The sequence below is a fragment of the Odontesthes bonariensis genome, chromosome 15 (assembly GCF_027942865.1).
Source record: "Odontesthes bonariensis isolate fOdoBon6 chromosome 15, fOdoBon6.hap1, whole genome shotgun sequence".
Classification (NCBI taxonomy): domain Eukaryota; kingdom Metazoa; phylum Chordata; class Actinopteri; order Atheriniformes; family Atherinopsidae; genus Odontesthes; species Odontesthes bonariensis.
Window position 1 is genome coordinate 27119264 of NC_134520.1, and position 22499 is coordinate 27141762.

Below are 22499 nucleotides of genomic sequence, written 5' to 3' on the forward strand. Positions count from 1 at the left end.
AGCTCATATTTATTCACAGTAAAAGATCATAGACCTTATCTGTTTTTAAAGAACCAAATATTTATTTGTCAACAACAAAAAGAGTGAATTAAACAATTTTAACCTAAAAAAACTAAAAACTGTGAACAATCTTAGCATTTATTTTACAAATTTACAAATTTTAAACAGTTGGACTTTGTACACAATTACAATAACAAAAATCATGTAGTATCACCATTAAATAAAATAAATAACCCTCTGTGAAATAAATTAAAAGATTGAGAGGTCTGAAACAGCAGTAACTATACAATAAAAAAAAGTTTGTAAATGCTAAAAAAGTATAAATGAGTACACACTTGTGGCTTCTTTTTAATTTCTTTCAGCCACTGCTCTTTAGTTAGAGTTTCACTAGAGGGACAGTAAATTTGCCCTCTATATTGGCTGTGTCCTGTTGCAGCAATTCTGAACTGCCCGCATTTTTTGCACGTGTTGTGCAAAACTTTGCGGGTCAGTTTCCGGGGTGCTCTATTAGGATGAGTGGAGCCTGCTATGGGAGCCGGAGCAGGGGCCAAAGGAGGGACCAAAACAGGAGCCAGAGCAGGAGCCAGAGGAGGGACCAAAACAGGAGCCAGAGCAGGAGCCAGAGCAGGAGCCAGGGCAGGAGCCAGAGCAGGAGCCAGAGCAGGAGCCAGAGGAGGGACCAAAACAGGAGCCAGAGCAGCAGCCAGAGGAGGGACCAAAACAGGAGCCAGAGCAGGAGCCAGAGCAGGAGCCAGAGCAGGAGCCAGAGCAGGGACCAAAACAGGAGCCAGAGCAGGAGCCAGAGCAGGAGCCAGAGCAGGGACCAAAACAGGAGCCAGAGCAGGAGCCAGAGCAGGAGCCAGAGAAGGGACCAAAACAGGAGCCAGAGCAGGAGCCAGAGCAGGAGCATGTGGAGGAGTGGCAGAGAACGTCCAAAAACTCTGTGTCTGTAAAGTAGTGGGGACAACATGAACCTGAGGCCTTTTGGGTGGAGCAGGGAGAAGCTGCCGCTGTCCTGGTGGATTTGTATCATCTGTAAATGTTAGGTTTCTTTTTAATTTGGCCTGTCCCACAGTGTTAGGTGGTAAACTGTAAATATGTGTTGGTTCTGAATGTGGTATGGCATAATGGGGACGTATACTTTATTAATGTGAATTCCAGGTATGCCTGTGACACACGTGTCATTCGCCTGATGCGGGATCGGACTCAGGGCAACAGCTCTGCACGGCTGTTAAAACAGCTGAAAGAAAACCACGGGGAGGAATGGCTGGATAGGTTGGGGCACTATTTTGAAGAGTGCTCTAACTTTGTTAATCGGCCCAGCCTGTTCCCAGTTGTGTGCCAGGAGCCCCCAGAGCCCGCTGACGTCCCCACTGCTCGCTGGTTGCTGTCTGTGTATGGCAGAGACATCCTGTCACGCATAGACCACATCAAGGCCAGCCTCACATCCACCTTGGGCACCATCTTAAAGTTGGACTCCACCAAAAAGGTGAGTAATAATGTAATGATAATAACAATTATAATTATCATCATCATTATTATTATCATATGCTCCTAGAAAAACTACTTTGTAATGTGAGAGTATTAAATACACTCATTTAAAAAGGTTTGGTAGATCACACTCATTTTTTCTAATTTCACAAACAACTAAACTTGTTTCATTCTAATTATTTGTGAAATGTTTATTGTATAAAGTGCATAAAAAATGCAATGAAATCTATGGCATACAGTGGTTTCTAATGACAAGACAAACTGTGAGATTTAACATCACATTTTTAATTGTAGATCACAAAGAAGCTGGCAGGACACAGCAAGGGAACGGCCCTGTGGGTGTCTTCTGTGGGCAACGAGCTGGGCCAAATCTTAAATAGTGTCCTGACTGTGCAGGAGGGTCCAGGACTGGACAGGATGGCTGCTGGCCTGATGGAGCGGTACCGCCAGGCTGCGGTTGCACCTCCCAAGGTGCTTTATGTGGACTGTGGCTGCTGTATAACTGAGGGGCTGAGCAAGCTGCAGGCCAGGTTAGGGGAGTGGCCAGATCTCCACATACGACTTGACATTTGGCATTTCATGCGGCGGCTGGCTGTGGGATGTACGACAGATGCTCATCCCCTGTATCCTGCTTTCATGAGGGCCCTGTCCTCGTGCATCTTTGAGTGGGATGCAGGGGACCTCGACCTCCTCCGGAGATCAAAAACAAAGCAGCTCCAGCAAGAACAGAGACCTGGTATAACCAGATCCATGGTGGACAGCCATATAACAAAAAAAGAGTTGAGTACTTTCTGCCGTAGGAGGACTCGGGGAGAGGAATCAACTCTTGTGCAACTAGAACGGCTGCTGGAGGAGCTAAGGGGTCCAAAAGGGAGAGACCTGATGGGTGTTCCTCTGCTGGATGAAGTGAGGATGGATCACATCTGGCGTGTGCAAAAACGGCACATAAAATGCATCCAGGATGTTCCAGGGATTCTGTTGTACACTGAAGTAGGCAGCAGGAACAAGAGTGGCATCAAGCTCACCAGCTACCGCTGTGCCAGAGGATCAACATCGCTGGAGTCATTTCACTGCCATTTGAACAGGTTTATTCCTGGTAAGTCACTCTCTACATGATTACACCTCTTAGCTGGATTTGATATCAAAACTGGATCAACAAGCAATTTGGATATTAATGGCATGTTGCCTAGATTTAACATTCTCCTCACTGCTGTTCTCCTCGTTTGGGTCTGTGGAGGTTTAACGCCGTGTTACCACTACATCTTTTATCCTTTTAATTGAGATGGTTTTGTGTTTGAAACAACGCTCTTATTTTTTTTGTCTGTAAAAAAAAATAAAAAAGGCTTCTCACATATAGCCATCAATTAACCATAAATTTCCCAAGTTTTTTTCTGTATTAAAGTTTGAATTTTAATTAATTTGATTTCATTGCATTATGATTGTATGCCAATGAATTGGATATAATAGGCTCGAATTGAACTGTATCTTTGAAATGCCTTGAGATAACATTTGCTGTGATTTGGCACTAATGAAATTAAACTGCATTGAATTGAACTAAATTGCTTTCATGTCACAGTCAGACCTATCTTTCCCTATTCATTCCTGAGCCCGCTCAACCACTCCAGCTAAGAGGTGCACTCTGTCGTCTCAGCTGACTGAAGGTGTCGTAAAGTGTTGAGTTTGAATGTTGCATTTACAAACAGTAACAACTATTTTTGCTGTATAGATTAAGATTAACATATTTTACAAACCAGTGTCGCTGTAACACCTGATCTGACTGAAACAAAGGAGCAAAATGAAATGTTGGGAATACTCACCCAATCAGAAATGTTCAGTGCTGGTCATTTTTAGACGAGGTGCTGAACATGAAAATTGAATGAGAGTGCTGTCGAGTCAAAATCCAAAAATCTGTGTGATTCTGTGGAGTAGAAAACACTGTTGGCTATACTCGTGCGTATCATATTTGTAACTGAGATAAATTGTGAAAAACTAGAGTTACTTAATGTCTATAATTCCCCTTTAGTCTTTGAATAAGACCGAGCAGGAATTATTCAGAGCTTTTGTATCACTACCTTGTTATACTTTTGTGAAAAATATGATATTCATTTCATTGTATGATCATTGTATTGTAGCCATACAAATTAGATGATGACAATTTTGAGTACTCTGTCAGATGTATAGCACTTTGATTTGAAGGTTTTGAGTTTAAGACACTGTGATTTTCTTTTGTTTTATAGTGAAACCAAGTCCTCCAGTCAACCTTTCAAACCATCAAACCCATGAGGGAGAACTCATTGTCTCCTGGGACAAACCATCAGACTTTCTGTCTGGCCCACTGAGATACGAGGTCCGATACTCCTCCAATACTACTCATTCAACCTGGCAGGTAGATACTCACCTGTTGCAAACCAAGGGAGTTGTATATGTGTGTCTGTTTGTGGTAATTTCCCTTTTCCCTTGAACCTGTAAGGACCAAGGGACAAGTCATTGAACAACTGCAGTCCTATAAAAATCTGGGGACAATCATTGACTCGAGCCTAAACTTTAAAGAGAACTGCAAAGCTGTGAGCAGGAAGGGACACCAGCGGCTGTTCTGTCTGAGGCTGCGGCTACACGAAAACGAAACAAGGTTTTTTTTGAAAACGGGTACGAAAATTCTTGCGACCACACGGCAACGCGCTGCTGTAAAGACTCAGGTCCAGACGAAAACGGATGAAAACGATGAAACGATGCAGTACACACGCCACTGTGTCACGCCACGCTGTGAGACAATAGAGAAGTGTTAAAATTGGCTCACGAAGTCAACGTTTGACTGACGCAAAAATGTTTTAGCTGTAACAATGGAAACGAAACGAGGCCGTTTTCAAACTTTCCCATTATGGAACCCGTTCTCAAAAACTATCGTTTTGGGGTAGTGGGAACGCCGGCTCCGTGTGGCCGCGACAGCGAAACGATAAGAAAAAGTATCGTTTACAGTGAAAAACGTTTTCGTGTAGCCGCAGCCTGAGGAAGTTGTCCCATTTCCACATTGATAGGACCATGATGACACTGTTTTATCATGCTTTTATCGAATCTATTTGAACCTTTTCACTTGCATCATGGTTCGGAAACTTGTCCCTAAAAGAAAGGCGTTCACTCAATCAGATTATTAAATGGTCAGGTCGGTTGATTGGGGAAACACAGCTGGGCTTGGAGTCGCTGTACGCACTTTACTGCGGAGATCTATTTTACAATTTATTTATTAATGAATTCTTTTTATAGAAACCCTGAGCCTGGTTTCAACCTTTATTTATTGTTCCTTGCCTTGTGGGCAATATCTACTTTTATCCTGTTCAGTGAGCATTGTGAGTACTTGCCATGTCTGTCTTTGTATTGTCTTGACCTGTCCTCTGTCAAATTAATGTCTGTTAATAAGGTGCGGGAGATGCCTTCTCCTATTTTCTGCAGAACAGATCTACCTACGGGGACTAATAAAGTCAACTGAACTGAACTTCTCTTACTCCAGGTGGTGTCTACTTTTGGAAAGCCCAAGCTGTCTCTGGATCTGAAGCCCAACCTAAACTACACCATCCAAGTTCGCTGCTCTGGCCTGGCCGAGCCTCCTATGTGGAGCGAGTGGAGCAAGCCACACAACATCCTACTGAACAGTAAGAGGAGCAATTTCCTTCTTTACATGGAGACAGATAATTCAAAGAAATGTAGGCTTTTTCCCTGATAAACATTGGGGAGCTTCAAATTTTTGTTCTCTGTGTTATGAATGAAGTCACTCAGTGTAATTCTGCCCTGTTTTTGAGTCATTGTTTATAAATGTCTGGAGATCCACACTCTTTAACAAGGGGTTTAAGGCTCCACTTGGAAGAACTCTACTGGTTCATTAAATTGATCAGAAAACCACTGACATCCAACTCTGACCTACAAAAGAGGGCTACTTTCACGAGTTGCTCTGTTTCAGAGAGCATTGTATGGCTCTAAAATATGGGAGTGAAATGACACTAACTGTTTTGTTTTAAAGAGACACTGTAAGCTGTAAATAAAAACATAATTCAGCGATTGTAAATTTTATAATCTGATCTTTTCTTCACAAGAAGCCAAAGAAAACGTATCAAATGATGAAACTGAGATATTCTACTATTACATGAAACATATTAGCTCATTTTGAATTTAATGGCAGCAACACATCTTAAAGTGTTGAGACAGCAGCAATAAAGCTGGTACTAAAAAGAAATGATTGCAGAATCTCTTATAAGTGAAGATAGGCAGGGGCTGCTATCATCCAAATAACTTTTGTCTACAAAGTATGGAGCAATTTCAGAGTAATGTTCCTCAAAGTAAAATTGCAAAGACATTTAATAATCCATCATTGACAGTACATAATATCATCAAAAGAATCAGAGAATCTGGAGAGAATCTCTTTCCAACTCTTCAAAGAAAGATTACGCTGTTGGCCTAAAACAGAAACTTCTTTGCATACTTCAAGAGTGCACATGCAGTACATTCATTTGATAAAATAGGCTACACAATTGTAACTCATCAGATCTACCTGTGCTGTCACGATGTGGCAGTGATATTGATGAGCTTTTATTTTATGCTATTATATATTGAATGAGTAAGAAATCTATTTGTTAGTTAGGGTTGTTATGCCAGATATGTGGAAGATACCCTGGAAACGTGGAACCTCGTTAGTAGCTCAGGCCCTAGGTGGCTGCAGTGGAACTCTAATTTTCCATTTGCAATCTTTGCATTTCTTTATTGTTTCTGAGTTTTAATTTCTAGTTCCTTTAAAGTCTTTAAACACTTGATGTGAAACTCGTGGATTTATAGTTAATTTATTGGTGGAATTATTGTAATGTATGTTAAAACAATAGGATAACAACCAGATGGGAGTGGGTTCCCTGTTATATTTGAAGAAAAAAGATCAATCAAAACCTGAACTTCATAACACGATTATAGAAATATATCCTGGCATAAATAAAGGTTATTTCTGAGGGCCTCATAAAAAGTAAGAAGTGAGATATTACAGCAAAGTGCTATGTGTGGAGAAAGGACGATATAGTATTCCAGCATAAGAACCTTATCCCATGTGTGAAACATTTTGGTGAGACTAAAGCTTTGGGCCTACTGTGTATCTATGAAAGATACTGGACCCCTGGATCTAAACATCTCTGTACCTTTAACTGAACATTTGCAATGCTCAGCAGCTGAGAGTTGTCTTAACTCAAATGAGTTTCACAACTTCTTTAAAGTGCCAGTTGGAAATTCTCCAAAAACAGAAAAAAAAAATAGATTAAGGACTTTGGGGGTGTGAAGTTCTAGCTGTCAGAAAAGTTTTGGTGTAGTACAACAAAACAAGAATAACACACCGCACCCTTTACACAGAAGTACTCGCACATGTTTCTGTTCTGCCAGTATTAGCAGAACAGTGAGCTCTCTTCAGATGATAGTTGACTGCATGATATTCCACACCATCTGACAAAGAAAACACTTTTTTTTATTCCATTGAGGTTTCTAGTTTTTTTTTTTTGGTGAAAATCTAAATGGAAACTAGGTGAAATATAATGAGTCAGGTCTTACTTTACATCTCTTATATTTCTTCTGACATTTATCCAGCTTCTTTTCAAAACATGTCTTGATTGCTGGAAACCAAAATGAGGAGGAGATATGCTGGTCCTTACAGAAAGAAACATTTGTATATTTATTTTCTGTGTGCAGCCGTGAGCTACATCCCTGAAACAGCTGTGGCACTACCAGGGGAATATGTAACAGTGTATTGTGTGTTCAACGACCACAGCAGCAACGCCAGCATGGCCATGTGGACGCTCAACCTCCACCAGCCACTTAATCACAGTCAGTACTACCCAGTCAACCAATGGGTAAGAAAAAATAATGTGTTTTTCTGATAACCAGTAAGCTCAATGACTCTCCTTTGATTTAATTATTTTTTTTAAAAAGCAGCTCATGTAAATATATATATTTTATTTACTATTTTACCTATAACAGGTCAGCAAGATTACAGTGCGTGCTCCAGAGACTGGAATATACGACCTGCTGACATGCGCACCGGAGTTGACCTTTCCTTATCCTTACAGCAAGATCTATGTGGAAGGTGAGTTTTGTTGCACAAATAAAATCAAAACTGAATAGCATTCAGTTAATGACTAATACAGCTACAATTTACTCAACTCAACTTAACTTTATTTATAAAGCCTTTTAACACAGCCGTGGCTGAAACAAAGTGCTGTACAACACGAAATACAAGGCATAAAACACATTTAGAAGAAAGGAATGCATAGTTTATTTTCAGTGGCTGGAAGCCAATTCTCTCTGCAAGCAAACAAAAAAAGGAAATAAGGTGGGAACATGTCACAACTCAACAATGGGAGCCAAAATCATCCGAGGCAACCTTTGGTGAAGTTTGTTTCATTACTGCTAATTGTAACTACTTTTCGCTCTGTTTTTCAGGGGCTTTCATTGATATAAAGTGCACAACCAGTGGGGACATCGATGCTATGGTTTGCAAGTGGAGCAACAAAAAGAGGATTAAACTCAAATTTCAATCCAAGTAAAGCAGCATTTTCAACTTTCTCTGTAGTGAAGTGTTTTTTTATGTGTAGGCATGCAGAGATGTTTATGAAACCCTTTGCAAACATTAAGGACTTAATGTGCTGAAAACATGGAAATGCCTGAACACGGAGCACCGGACACATCCTGGAAATACTACAAATCCTGTGCAATCCTGTGCTTCCTGAGGTGATACCAGGACATTTTCATTTAGCACTTAACTTTATGTCACCGTTATCAGCGTGTCTGACCTCAAGAAAAACAACAAGAAAGAATATATGAATTTGGCCTACATTCTGCTGTCTGGACATAAGAGGAAATGTTTTAACCCTTAACCCTTGATAAATTATTCTAAATCGGTAAACGAAAGGGTTTGTTGCTGTTATTTAGACTGTGCCTGAAAGTCTCCACTTAGTAGTAAATGGAAATGTGTTATACGCTTCATATGTCTTTTGGTTTGTTATTTTTTAGGCTAATGGCAGCTAAAAAGAGACAATTTATCGTGTCTTACTGTAGCTTTCACCATTTTGATGCTATTGTTTTGGCAAAATCTGCCCACCAACAAAGACAGATGGACAGCGTACTAAAGAGGTGCTTTGTGATAGTCTGTTTAGTCTATTTTCCTACAATTCATCTGTCCAGGACCACATTTTACTGTGATGCACTTGCACACACATAACAGTTCCAGCTTTGTCACTCCAGCTGGTAACAATTGTGTTACAAATTTAAGAAGCAAAGAAGTAAGGAGTTTCTGTTGCTAAGCAGTCATCCTAGAATCACTCCTGAAGAAGCACACTAACATTTTGGTGCTAAAGTGAGACTTAAGTTGAAATAAATGAGAACTATCTTTTCATTTTTGCTTGTGGGCATCTGATGCTATGTCTCATCTACAGCGGTTTTAATCCCACTGGTGGGGAGAAGACATAAGACCAAGAATAACATGACTTGTCTTATTTTTTGTAATTTATTCTTGGCAGGTGGGCTGTCATGCCATGCAAGGAAATGAAGGAAAGGGAGAGAGCTGGTGAGAATGTTGGGGTGATGGGACCTCCTTGCATGGAGGTCAGATCCACTCAGAAAACCTGCACCATCCAGCCTCTGAATCTAGCCTGCTACAAACTGTGGTTGGAGATGCCATCTGCATTGGGTCTCATCACATCCAAACCTCTCTTCCTGTCACCTTTAGATCATGGTGAGCGTGATGTGGGGAGCACATCTTTAGAAGTATTGCAGAAGTCATTATTAGTTCATATGCACTGGGTCCCTTGGGTGCATTTAAAAATTTTGGCTATTTGAGAAATATCGATCTCCTTCTGTTAGTTAAGATCAATTTTCCACGTTAAGTATTTGCAGTAAAAGAGACAAGTCATTTGACTTTATGACTGAATTGAGAAATATTTTCTTTTATATTAGCTCCAAACATGTTCATTGGATGTTCTACAGCAACTGTGATACTGTCCTACATATTGTAGATACTCAAACCTGAAACCCTATGCTTTTCCTTGCACCCCAATACAGTGAAACCTCACACACCTACGAACGTTAGGGCGCTGAGCAAGAGCAGTGGAGTCATGAAGGTAACTTGGAAGCATCCACCTCTGCCGGTCCAGGGCGTCCAGTGTGAGTTTCGGTACTGCTTGTCATCCAATGAGAGAGATGAGTGGAAGGTGAGTTTGTCACAATGATTAACCATCAAAGGCTTTTACTGAAATTTTGGCCATGTGGCAGTATGGACTGCTTGCCGCTCTCCAGAATTAATTATTCTCCACCCAGCATAGATTTGAAATGAAATATTTTGTAATTGCAAAACGGAACGCTCATTTATTGTTGCTCATTTGAACACGACTCAAACTGATCTTTCCAAAATGTTTTTCTTTTTTTTTTAGATATGTAATTACACTATAGGGATCAAGAATTGCTCAATTCCATTTTCAATGTTCCTGTTGAAGCTGAACAAAAGGAACAAACATAATGACTGAGCTTCATATAGCTTTAATTACAATAGACTTCAGATTATACTTTTTTTTTTGTCTCCCTGCCGAAGTAGAGGCATAAGAATGCTGTTGCTTGTCTGCAAGCTTACACAAACTAACCAGCAAAATTTCATAAAATGTGCATAGTGGGCAATGGAATATCGCAAAACATTTTGGCTTTGATCCAAATCATACCAGTCATCTATTCAAAAGTGCTAAAGATGTATTGTCCCCATGCCAATCTTACTTCTATTTGTGATATTTGTCATTTTTAAAATGATCTCTAAAAACGTTGTATCTGCAGGTCCAGAGTTCAGTGCGGGATCCTTGGGGAGAAGTTGTGATACCAGACATATGCCAGGAGTACATGGTTCAAGTACGCTGCAAGCACATCAGTGGGAAAGGCTACTGGAGTGATTGGAGTAAATTTGTAAAGTCCACACCTCTTAACAGCAAAGGTAAGGACATTTCATTCCCAATCTAAACTTCAAAAAGCATTCACTTTGACAGATGCAGTTTCATTTGAATGTAAAAAGTCACATCACAACTTTACATATCTGCTCTAGCGGAAAAAGGTACACATAAATACCATAATCTTATCTTAAGGGTATAAACGGAGGGCAAAAATCTATTTAACGTTCAATGATTGGTCTCCTCAGCTCCTGAACGTGGTCCTGATTTCTGGAGAATCCGTCAAGATGACCCAGACAGAAGAAAGTCTAATGTCATTCTGCTATTTGAGGTACACAAAGAAACATTTTATGGCATATTATAAAAGACGGTGCTTGGATTTTTCAGCCTGGTCTCTATTTTCACATGTATTTTGGAGGAAATTATTGGTAATTGCAAAAGATCTTTGTCATTTGATCCAGATTAAGTTAACAGCAATCAATATTCATTTCATTTGAATGGCAACCGCAGAGTAGTTGCAATCTGATTTGTAAGCTTGCCAGTTATGATTACAAACAGCTTTACTTTTCTTCATTCAGTTTCCCTGTTATGTCACATTGCAGCTGTTTACTTGTTGCTGGTCATTCTTTACACCAAACCAGGACTCAGGTTGACTTTTCTTAAATTTGAATAGAAAATGAACTGATTAACTAGTATCTGTGTAGCCGAACTTGATATATCTTATCCCTCCATGTTGTGCTTTAAATTTTTGTTTATATTCAGCTTAAAATGGCATTGCCCAGCCGTCTAAAGTTGGTGAGCTTTGAAGATAGCAATGCTTTTTTTCCTAGGATTTCGGAGTATCTGGTGACTCCTACTGTGTGGATGGATTTATAATCCTGCGCCAGGCCTTGAATGGATCTGTGAAGAAGATAAAGACCGATCTGGTGTCCTCCTACAGCTTTGAATGGGATCAGGACTTCCAGACTGTGACCGTGGAGGCCTTCAATAGCATTGGCAGCTCCATTAACAACATAAACATGACGCTGGAGAAACAACCTAAACGTGAGTGAGGAATCGTACAGAAGGTTTGATCAATCACAAAGGAAGGTTGACATGTTTTTGTATGAAATACATGGAAATCTGCCCTCACCACTGTGGTCTGGAGCTGTAGGTTCTATGTTGCGGCGTCAGAATTATGCTCAAATATGAATATTTGCTTTTTGAGAAACAAACGTGTACTTGACTTGTTTTTGTTAATTGGCCACAAACGTTTACTCTTTCCTGCTTTACAACACATTGCAGAAGAATATGGGGGAAAAATGGCCACTGAAGTGTATGTTTGAGATAATTTTTTTTTGTCTGTACTTGGTCAGATAAATCTATCTTTGATAATTGGCTATGTTAAACCATTGATATAAAAAAGCCCACTCTCAATCATGGTCATGTAGCAGATTACATGTTGATATCTATCCTTGCAGAAAAATAGTTTGTATGAAGAGTTTCAGTCTGGAATTGGAGCACATTGCACTGAAATTACAGTAGCTAAAATGACAAATTACTTCTTTATTGCTTCCAACAGAGGACTTTGCTGGTTCTTTTTTTTTTTTTTATCTCAGTGCGGCCTTTGACACAATCAGTCATGAATTTGGATGAAACTGGGTTATTAATGTTGGCTGAAATCTTTTTTTAATATTTAGCTATGCAGTTATCTAAATAGTATTATTTTGGCGTTGAGTGCCGTTGTTCTAAACCTTGGGAGTTTCTTTTTTTTGTCCAAAATTTGTTTTTGATTTACATATTGAACAAGTCTCTCCATCAGCCACTTTGATTTGCAGAAAATTACCGAAATCAGAAGTGTCCAATCCCAAAGTGCTGCTATAGATGTTGATTTGAAATTTCCAGCCCTGCACATGCAGATTTATCTGTAGGTATCAATGAATAAAATACGTTATATACAAAGTTATATGTTTATCAGTTGTTTAGTTTTAGATGATGACAGGCTGAAAGCAAATGGAGAAGAAGCCTGGATAAATTGTATGTAATAAAATATCACCAGATCGGTTTCCCCTTAACTTGTCATGTGTGCGCCAACTGGAACCATGAGATTTACCCGACAGTATTGTTTCTTTTCTGCACTGCAGGACCCTGTATGCATTGGTTCCATGTGTTGGCTATAAACAGCACCTGTGTGTCTCTGTCATGGAGCTTGTTGGACAGCAGCTCTATCCCTCTGTTCATGGTGGTCCAGTGGTCCTCACAAAGGCAGCAGGGCCCTGAGGACCCTGGCCTGAGTGAACAAAAGTGGGTCAGACTGCCCTACACTGATCGCCCTGTCTATTTACAAGGTAAAACATTTTCTGCGCTGTCTTTGTGATTATTTTCTTTTCCCTTTTCACTGTTTATAGTAAGTGGTATCAGCCAAAATGACCTTGAGACATTTTTATGATAATTTCAGGAGATTTTTATGGCTATGAGGATTTTGTCTTCTACTTGTATCCCGTGTTTGCTGATGGGGAAGGAGAGCCGATGTCCACTTCAGGTGTGCTTTCTGCTCAGATTTCCATTAATATCACACGCAACACTAAACGCCAGCACTTTCATTGTATCATTAGATGTCTAATGTGTACTCTCTCCTCGTTACAGCAACCAGACGAGACCCTGAAGCCTACATTATACCATTGTTCATCTTTATACTTTGTGGGGTCCTATTTTTCAGCCTGGTTATCATGCAAAAAAAGTAAGAGCCTATTATGTCTGAAAAATGACTGCTTGTGTTTTAACATGCAGATTTTTGCAGGTTTTGATCCATGTATACCTTTGTTTCTGGTGTAAATTGAAGGGATCCAATTTGAAAACAATTAGCCTCGCATGCAAACACCTGTAAGAAATGATAAATGGGGTTAATCACTAGGTTGCAGTATAATTCGGGACACAGTGACACTGATCATGAAAAATTAGAACTGTGACATTTAACAGCTCATGAGGGTGTAATTAGAATTGATACTAGTCGATAGGAGGGGGAGGAATCATGCAACAGAAAGGAAGGAGAGAAGAGTGCTTCGATTGTGTGTTCATCCTGAATGTGTGCTATGTTTAATTTCCAGAATGAAAAAGTTAGTGTTGAAGAATGTTCCCAATCCAAAGAAATGCTCATGGGCTGAAGGTCTTAACTTCAAAAAGGTAAAACATCTTAATATGAAACTCAATGCTTGCTATTGGATGAGATGGAAATCTATAGAATGTGTAGATAGCCAGACTGAATCTGATCCTGGTCAATTAATCTGCCTTCAGCTACTCTAAAAGGTCACTAATTCATTATGGTGCCACATTAACGGCAGCTTGTTGCCGCAGCTCTTGACATATTTTGTCTTTTTCCAAAAGCTTTATCCTACAAAAACCCCCAGATTTAAAAAAAAAAAAGTATTATTGGATTTAAATAAATTGATTTAATTAGATTGTTCAGTCTTTACCCCAAGCTAAGCCGACCAACCTCATAACATTTTACCAGGAAACATGAAACAATAAACACACTTCTCAAATTTTTAAGCTGTTTTCTTCTATGCACCAACACATGCCTTTGACCAATGTTCTGTTTTATAACAGACTTGTTTTTATCATGGAGCACTGTTGTAGATACAGTAGGTTAAGCATTTTATTACATGTTGTTTTTCAATGGTTTTTTTTTTATCACCTACTTTGAAGACACAGCATAATCAAGTTTATTGAAGCACATTTACATCACAACAGCACTGTATGAGGTAGTTATTTCCACATAGTTACAGAAAACATGCGATTAATTTCTCTTGTTAATATTAAATAAAAGTTAGAGACAGTAATATACTAGGCTTTACCAAAATCTTTGTAACATCAGGGACAGTCTGTGGCATGCTGGTTCAGCTTGTTCCAGAACTCCAGCCATAAATGCCAAATATAAGTGTCAGTAATTCTGATGTACTGTCGTTACTGAAATGCAGTTGTTGTCTTTCCAGGTGGACACCTTTGAGCACTCTTTCCAACCTTTGAAAGGTCTGCAAGCTTTGCCACTGCTGCTGCCCTCTGAGAAGATTTCCAAAATCATCATCGTTGATAAAACTCAGACGGAGGACCTGATGGAAAGTGGAAGACTCCTCAGTAAAACTCCCTCCATAGCCATTAATCTGGATGCATTAATTACCTCAACCCCGAATATAAATGAAATACAACCAGTTGATCCCATAGTGGACCTGCATCAAAGTGGCACTGACACTTCTACCCAGTCTTCAGTCACATATTCCAAAGTGCTTCTCTCTGATCCAAAGCAGGACCAACAGCCCATTCATCTCCATTACAAGGATGATAGTGGTGGTTACTCCAATGATGAAGGAAATTTGTCTGCCAACAACTTGGACATTTCTGTACCTTTCTCCAATGGAGTGAGGGGGCCAGACAGTTGTTATAGTGTGGAGATAGACAAGTCAAGGCGCTCCTGCTCCTACAACTCTGCGGAGGACATTTCTGAAACATCAGAGGAAGAAGTTAAAGGAGATGTGAAGCAAGAGAAAGATTTGTATTACCCAGCAATGGAATATCCAGCAGAAAATGAGGAGGGAGAGGAAGAGGAGCAGAGTGATCATTGTGCAAAAAGTGAGCTTCTTAAAAATGCTGTTTTGAACAGAGAGGACTGTTCTGTGGAGTCACATCTTCTTGTCAGCCCAGAGGGCTTAAGTGAGCTGTCCAGCGAGCTGCTGTTGGATTCAACTTGTGGCTTATCCCCGCTGTACCTGCCTCAGTACAGAACTGCTCCACCCACAGGGATACTCACAGCTCAAACGTAAAACAGCAAACCCCATCTCTGACATAAACCTGCATCATTGAACACTCTACATTGTGAACTACATCATGTTTACGTATTTAACAAAGTGGATCTTCTTTCTTTACTGGTCTTTAAATCCCTGATTCCACTGTGCCAAACTGCTGTTCTGTATAATTACTGTTACAGTTACATTTTCTGAGAAAAATCATAACTCATGCAAATCAGCAAAGAGGTGGTACAAGGAGCATCTTGGTATTCAAGAACAATCAAAAGGGCACTGGTAGCCTTTACTTGAAAGTTTATCAGGAATTTGGGCAGAAAAAGAACAGCGGATGACATTCAGCAAACTGCCTCAGTCTCAGTTCAAACTTTGACAACCTACAGCCTCCAGCTTATATATAGCTGAGCTACCTGGCACCCTGACACAGAGAAGGTTGACATGTGGTAGTATCAGATATCCTGCGGTTAAAATAATCGGCCAATTTAATAATTGGTCCCCTTACATGTAGATGTTTGGATTGAAAGAACTCCGTCTCCACTATAGATCATTTGCTCCAACTACGAGGCTTGAAAAGTCTTTTTTTGTCCTCCAACTGAATTATTTCTGTTGCATTTAAGTAAAAGATGAAAGCGCTTCAAAGAGAATAGAGTTATGCACAGAAAGTGATGGATAAAGCCAATAATTTGGACTTCTTCAAAGCATGTTTGACTCTGAGATGGAGATCAAACTTGGATGTCTCTTTAATGCCTTTCATTTAAAGACACTTAATTCACTGCATTCATGGGCAGCTTGTGCGTGAATGTCTGCGTGGACTCATGCACCCACTTACTCAAGGAAACCTTTTTGTATTTTGTGCTGTAATGTATTTGTAACTTTGTTGTTGTCACCATGAAAGCCGGGTTGACTCACAAATCGGACTTATGAGCAGATTGGGTTCAGGGAGATTTGAGTAAAGGCGAGGTTTATTAAAAGGTTGGTGCAGCGATGAGCCCATGAGTGGATCCAGGTGAACAGGTAACTCTGAGAGGAGAGGGAGATCGTTAGCGTGAGCCGGAGACAGGGTCATTTGTGCAATTTGTGTTTTTCCTTCCTGGATTAAAGAGGCTTTCCAGAACAGAGGGGAGGGTGCTGGCTGTGGTGAAGAAGGTACTGAGTCAACGGTGGGGCGAGCAGGTAAGTGTCTCGGAATCCCCAATGGAGAGCTAAATCCTTTAGCATGGAAATCCAGAATGCACTGAACAGAGCAGCAGACACTAGGAGCACAAGAGAACGACTTATGTACATTGAGGTTTTTACTTGTGGAAAAAAGGGGCAGAAGTCAGCCACTGTCGCAGTTAGAACAATCCAGCCAAGAGTGGTTGCTCCTGCAGATCCTTATGAAGGCATGTTGATGAGCGTAGATGGAAAGCAGGTGCAGGAGCTGAACCAGACTCCTCCCTAGGCTTCCTGGAAAACCTGCTCAACCCCACCTAAGACCCAGAAACCAAACAAACCCCACAGCCAAGCATAATCATGACAGTTGTGTATGTGTAAAATGGGATATCTATTTTTGTCTGGTCCTTGTAAATGAGAGATGCTGTTTCCTGTAGATAAAAGACAAGAGCTTGTTTATTTTAATGATGAAAACTATTGTAAATATACATCACATGATTAAAAGAAATTGTTCTATAAAGATATCTTGTGTCTATTTTTTTCCATTGTGATAATAAAGTATTTATTGTGAGCATGTGTTGTTTGTTTATTAATATTCTTGGATTGTTACTGGTTATGTGACATTTAACCAAAAAGTTTTTAGTTTTTTTTTTTTTTTATCACAAGTTTAAAATGCATTAAGACCAAGCTCCACAAATAACTTTTTGGACAGTGACCCAATTCTGTTTAGTTGTGATTTTTTTTGTTTTTTTTCAACCTTTGAACACTTATATAGTATTACTGCTTAATGATAATAATTTGTATTTTATTTAGTGAGGATGATCATTATTAAAAAATCATAGAAAAAAAGGAAGCGAATATAAGAGAAAAAGCAAGCACAAAAAAACACTGAATATTGTTGTTCTCACTTGTAGTGATATTCTGTCACCTTATGGCTGCAACAAGTAAATGCGATCTAAAGGTATCAGGCAACAACTTGTACTGTGGGGGGGGCTGGAGCCTATCCCGGCTGTCCATAGGCAGGGAACAGATCGCCAGTCCATCACAGGGCTACACGGAGACAAACGGACACGGAGACGCGCTCACATTCACTGAAATGAATTAAGTTTGAAGTTATTCAAGCCTTATGCTAACCTGTAGCTAGTTAGAAAATTAGCAGAGTCTACTGTCATAACATCAGTAACTCGGATCCAATATAACACCTACTGTGAAAACGACTTGTGCATTTAATTCATGTCGATGTAGACAGCCACATTTCGGTAACACATAACTTTGCCTCAGTTACTAAGTTATTACTGCTATGGCGCTAATATTATGGTCCTTTATTCCCGCGATTGACATCTGACTAAAACCTCATCCTATGCTTGTGAAAACACGTAACTTTGCCTCGGGTACTACCAAGTTATTATTGCTATCGGGCTAATGTTATGGTCCGTGCAATTTACATCTTACTGAAACTCACGTCCATAGCCTCATCCCATACTGTCAATCGCGTTATCATTTTCTTATGTATTTGGCAAAGAAACTGTAACTTTGTGTAACCCCACCAAGGCTACTACACAGGTAGGGATATTCAATGATAGAATTAACAAAAGGGAGGAGACTGATGTGCAAAATAAAATATAATTTGTTTCATTAAATCGCTGTTTCAAAAAGGAGAGAAATGGAGAGTTACTGTATTTTATTAACAATTAATCAAATGAATAAAATAAACCACATGCTTCCAAAAGTATTAATGGTTGAAACACAGGCTGTGGCTGTGACCCCCAGAGGAATATGCCCAGTAGTACACCTAACCCCACTAATAAATACTATTTTACTGCACACCAATAGGGGGCACATCAAAGGCCGTACACTACACACTAGTAGTAGCCAACTCAAGGGCCGTACACTACACAACAAGAGCCAACTCGGGCTATTCACACAGCAAGCAAGTACACAGCACACCTGAGGGGTGCAACTACTAAACCTACTTTCCCAAGCTACCCAGCCACAGCACTGAGCAAAATAAATGTAACAAAAACAGAAATAAAGAGAAGATAAACATAAACACAAGGTTAGAAAGGAGGTGGTTTCACAAGTACGACAGACTAGCGAGCCTGGTGTTCACGTTCTAGGTTCTTGGGAAATTAACCTAAAAATAGTATATTAAAAACAGTGGTTGCATTAACCGTCTTGTTTCCGTGCAGTTTGCCTTTGCTTTCCATCCGGGTCAGCGTAAGGAAATGGCAACCTCTGCAAAGTTCAGTCCCTCAGAACCGCTGGTCTAAGGTGACGTTCTCCTTTGTTCTCCACTACACTGATTTAACTTGTGCAAACGTTGCTCTAACGCGTGGTTCTCGTCTGTTTTCACAGTATCCCCAAATGAATAATTGATGGAAACCTGCGACGGTACCCGTGTAACTGAAGTAGGATTTCCTCACCGCCGGCGCAGCTAAAGTGTACAAGTGCTTCTCTCAGCGTTTGCCGCGTCAATGTGGTTTTGAGAGAACAATAGATGTGATGGAGCTACCGGAGACCGTCATGTCACGTGACAAGCTATTGAGAGACCTACCTAAGATTTAAAGGGCCAGGGCCAGCGCCCCTCATCACATTTGTATACCATCGTCATCAGCTATGTACTGTATCTAGATCTACTATGTCATCAATCATCCACTCTAATAGTACTCACCAGGTAAAACAAGACGTCCTTTTATGCGTTGTCTTTCCCTGTAACTCCACTTCCACCGCAGATTTACGCAGGTGTGTGGAATTTGCCAGACATATAGGCCTAGAAAGGCTACAGTACATAGCTGATGACGATGGTTTGCTATGTTCACACGGGGGATTAGCTCAGATGGTAGAGCGCTTGCTCTCATGTTACTGTGTCCCGTCAATTTGGCCAAAGTAAGCCCACATTAGCCAATCATGTTTCCCTCTGTGGGCTTACTTTGGGCTTACTTTTGACCAATCACCGTCCCTCCCTCCATCATAAAACAGCGCTTCGCTCATAATTCACACATAATCATCGCATATTAGGCGATATTTTAACTTTTTATATTTTGCATTGTGTACTGAGTTGAGGGAAACCCTTTGCTATTTATTTATCGTAGAAAATCTTGCAATTTTACGTTCAATAACAGAATAAAACACGACAAAAATTCCAACAAATTCAGTATTCTGTTGGAAGTTTCAGATGTGTCTACAGTGGTAGCAGAAATGATGTGTAAAATAATGAGCAACTTTGTCTTAAATTACTAAAAGCTCGTGGCAGCTTCGGCAGTGATGAGAGGCGCATTTTTCAGTCCATATCTCTAACTTGCAGAGACCTCGTTCTCTGAGGCAAAGTTGTTGTTTCGTGTTTCATTCAGCAGAGGAGAGGGTAAGTGTAAAAACTGTTCATTTTTATTGATTCCAGCACCAAAGCAGCATGTAAAATGTAAATGCAAACATTTTGTTTTAAATACATCATTTACGAATAATGTCTTTAAAGAACAACACTGTCCCACTGGTTGTCTTTCAGTCCCAATTGTCTGCGTCTCGTCTCGACTGTTATTTCTGCAGGTGTAGGTGAGCAGATCTTCTTCTCCGTGTGTCTGTGAGGAGCTTCACACACGGAGACGGCTTCATCTGTACGGCTCGGTGTGGGATGCTTTTCATCGTTTCAGCTGGGGACGATCAACAGTCCGCTGTCTGGGAGCAGATTTGGTGCTGGAGTGTGTTCAGGGGACGGCTGTGCAGCTGGAGCTTCCTGGGACTGGTCCATGTCCACTGTGAGGTGCTACAAGGAAGACAGAAAGAAAGTCCTGATTTAAGCTTAAGCATAACTTTGTGACAATTTGTCATCTTTTGTTTTTAAAATAGCAGCTTGTTTCTTTACTTTTTTCTATAATATCAGCTAATATCATCTAACTGCAGTATATAATGGGCCTTTTAACTGATCACGACTTTGTGACACTAAAAAGGACCTACCCCAAGTTCTCCTTTATTGCTTTTTTTTTTAACATCAGCTTCTCTCATCCGGCTGGGAGCTCCTCGTCGTCACGGAAACCCTGGGTGCATAACGGCAATGTCGGGTCCACAGTCTTTCTCCTTCGGACCTGCGCTGGAGTCTTCTCTCATCTATGATCACCTCGGTAAAACACAGCAGGAAAAGGAAGGAAAAACTGCACAAGTACTCAACATGTGTGAGCTAGCATACATTCATTTCTGTAGATTTCGTTCATTAGTCAGACGGAATCATGCACTCACCTGTTTTGCACAATACGTTACCTGCGGTAGCTCAGGTGTTCCACTTTGTCCTCCGTTGGTGTCAGAGTTGTTGTTTTCTTTGTCATCCGCAGGAAGCCACAGAGGCTCAGGCCAGCGTGACATGTGTTCACACAAAGGAGGAACATCAGAGGTGGACACTTTATTAATCCTGCGAGGGGGAATCCTTTAACTTCCCCTCGCAGGATTAATAAAGTACTTTGATTTGAATCAGGCCTGGATCAGAAGGAGGGACCCCCTCCTGAAACTTAGCCTGTAAGATAGTTCCACCTTCCTGTACTTATATGACTGTGACATGACACAGGTAGCAGTGAAGAGAATGCTTACTATTATATCTAGTTTCCAAATGAATTACAAAGCCATGTCCTGCAGATAAACCGGTTTGTAACACTCCACAACACACTCGCTCACAGTGCTATCTTTTGCCTGAAAAAATTCCAAAGGTGAGTTCAGTGCGTCCCCCTCTTTCTCTCTGACATGCAGCAACCACTCAGTCAAAGCGATAACTACCAGGTGAGCACGACACCGTTACGCACTATGATGATTCCACCTTAGAACAGAACACAAGTTTTAGAAACCATACGTAATCTTTTACATCCGTCAATATTTCCACTCGGCCCCCGAAGCGTTGTCTGACAAACACAACATCAACACCAGAGTTTGGGTGCCGTGCCCAAGGACACTTTGACATCTGAACTTGAGGATGTGGGGATCAAACTACCAACCCTTTCTCCTGAAACAATGCCACCCCGTCTCTCACTCTCTTGCTAGCTGTCATTTATCTCTTTGAGGTCTTGTTTCTCAATAAAATTCACAAGATCAATGAACATGGCTCTATGTCCTCTTCTTTCCAGCAGATCACATGCCACATTCCTCCATTTCTCTCTTAATTTGTAGGGAAGTTTCAGGATTCTGCTCCGCATGTTAGAAGGTATGTCCAGTTCACTCATGTACATCACTTGTTCCATTAAGTTTGAACATCCTCTGAGAAATAAAGAGAGTGATTGCAATCCTTTTACATCCTCACTTTTTACTGGTGTCCAGTTCATTATTTTTTCCAGGTAAGCAGATGCAATTTTATGCTCATCTCCAAAGTGCTGTGCAAGACGGCTCTTGCCTCTTTGATAGCCTTGATCTGTGGGAAGATGTTGGCAGCTATGCACAAGATCCCTTGGATGCCCCCTGGTGTACTGTTCAAGGAAGTGCAAACAGTCGCTGCCATTATTCGTCTTCATCTCCACTCCATTTTCAAATAAATAAATGACAACATTTTGCTGAACTAACAATGCAGTGATTTCATTTTGTTTTTGCATAATGTTCACCATATCAATTTTGTTGTTTCCAGTTTGAGTTTGTGAGTTTAAACTGTTTCCCATTTGATGTCCGAGGCGAGCTGTATGAGTTACTTGTGGCAGCTTTGCATTCATTTGCGCAGCAGATCTTTGTCTTGGCCTTACTACTGGTGCAGGATCAGGTACGGCAAGAACATTTTCATGAGGAACAAAGACGTTGGCTTGGGGATTTAGTCCGACGGATCTTTGGGCTTTGCTCCTTTCCAAATAAGAGTTCATTCCATCTGACCGTTTTGAACCACACTGAGATGCGTTATTTTCTAACACCTTGAGCATTGCTGTTGTTGCTGCCGAGTCCGAGTCCAAGTCCAAGTCCGCTCGTACCCATGGTTACTCCAAAGATTTTCTTAGTCCTATTTGACCATCTCTGGTTACTCCACAAACGCAAAGTCCTGCACACATTTGGGAATGCTGCAGAAATCATACATATTAGAAGAACTGTCATTTTAACACGCCATCTCCATTTGAAATCAAATGTAGCATGCTTGAAAACACACTATGTAGAATCTTGGATGTTAAGTTGCAGTATTTGATCAATG

The 22499-nt window shown here is 40.5% G+C and overlaps 1 protein-coding gene across 1 annotated transcript; it reads left to right on the forward strand.

The window, feature by feature from the left end:
- The first annotated feature begins 867 nt into the window (after positions 1–867).
- On the forward strand, positions 868–16848 carry LOC142400684 (leptin receptor-like). Its single transcript, XM_075485787.1, has 18 exons — positions 868–1041; positions 1162–1489; positions 1786–2587; positions 3729–3877; positions 4997–5138; positions 7201–7361; positions 7489–7594; positions 7951–8050; positions 9027–9241; positions 9568–9716; positions 10327–10480; positions 10682–10764; positions 11264–11477; positions 12557–12760; positions 12871–12954; positions 13059–13152; positions 13520–13595; positions 14405–16848. Coding segments are annotated over exons 1-18 (3888 nt in total). The 5' UTR covers positions 868–1039; the 3' UTR covers positions 15230–16848.
- The last annotated feature ends 5651 nt before the right edge of the window (positions 16849–22499 follow it).

What these genes read in the sequence shown, in the direction of transcription:
- LOC142400684 (XM_075485787.1), top strand. An exon ending in TTTGAACAGGTTTATTCCTG is followed by an intron (nt 2,588 to 3,728) that starts GTAAGTCACTCT and finishes TTTGTTTTATAG; the next exon opens with TGAAACCAAGTCCTCCAGTC. An exon ending in AAACTCAAATTTCAATCCAA is followed by an intron (nt 8,051 to 9,026) that starts GTAAAGCAGCAT and finishes TATTCTTGGCAG; the next exon opens with GTGGGCTGTCATGCCATGCA.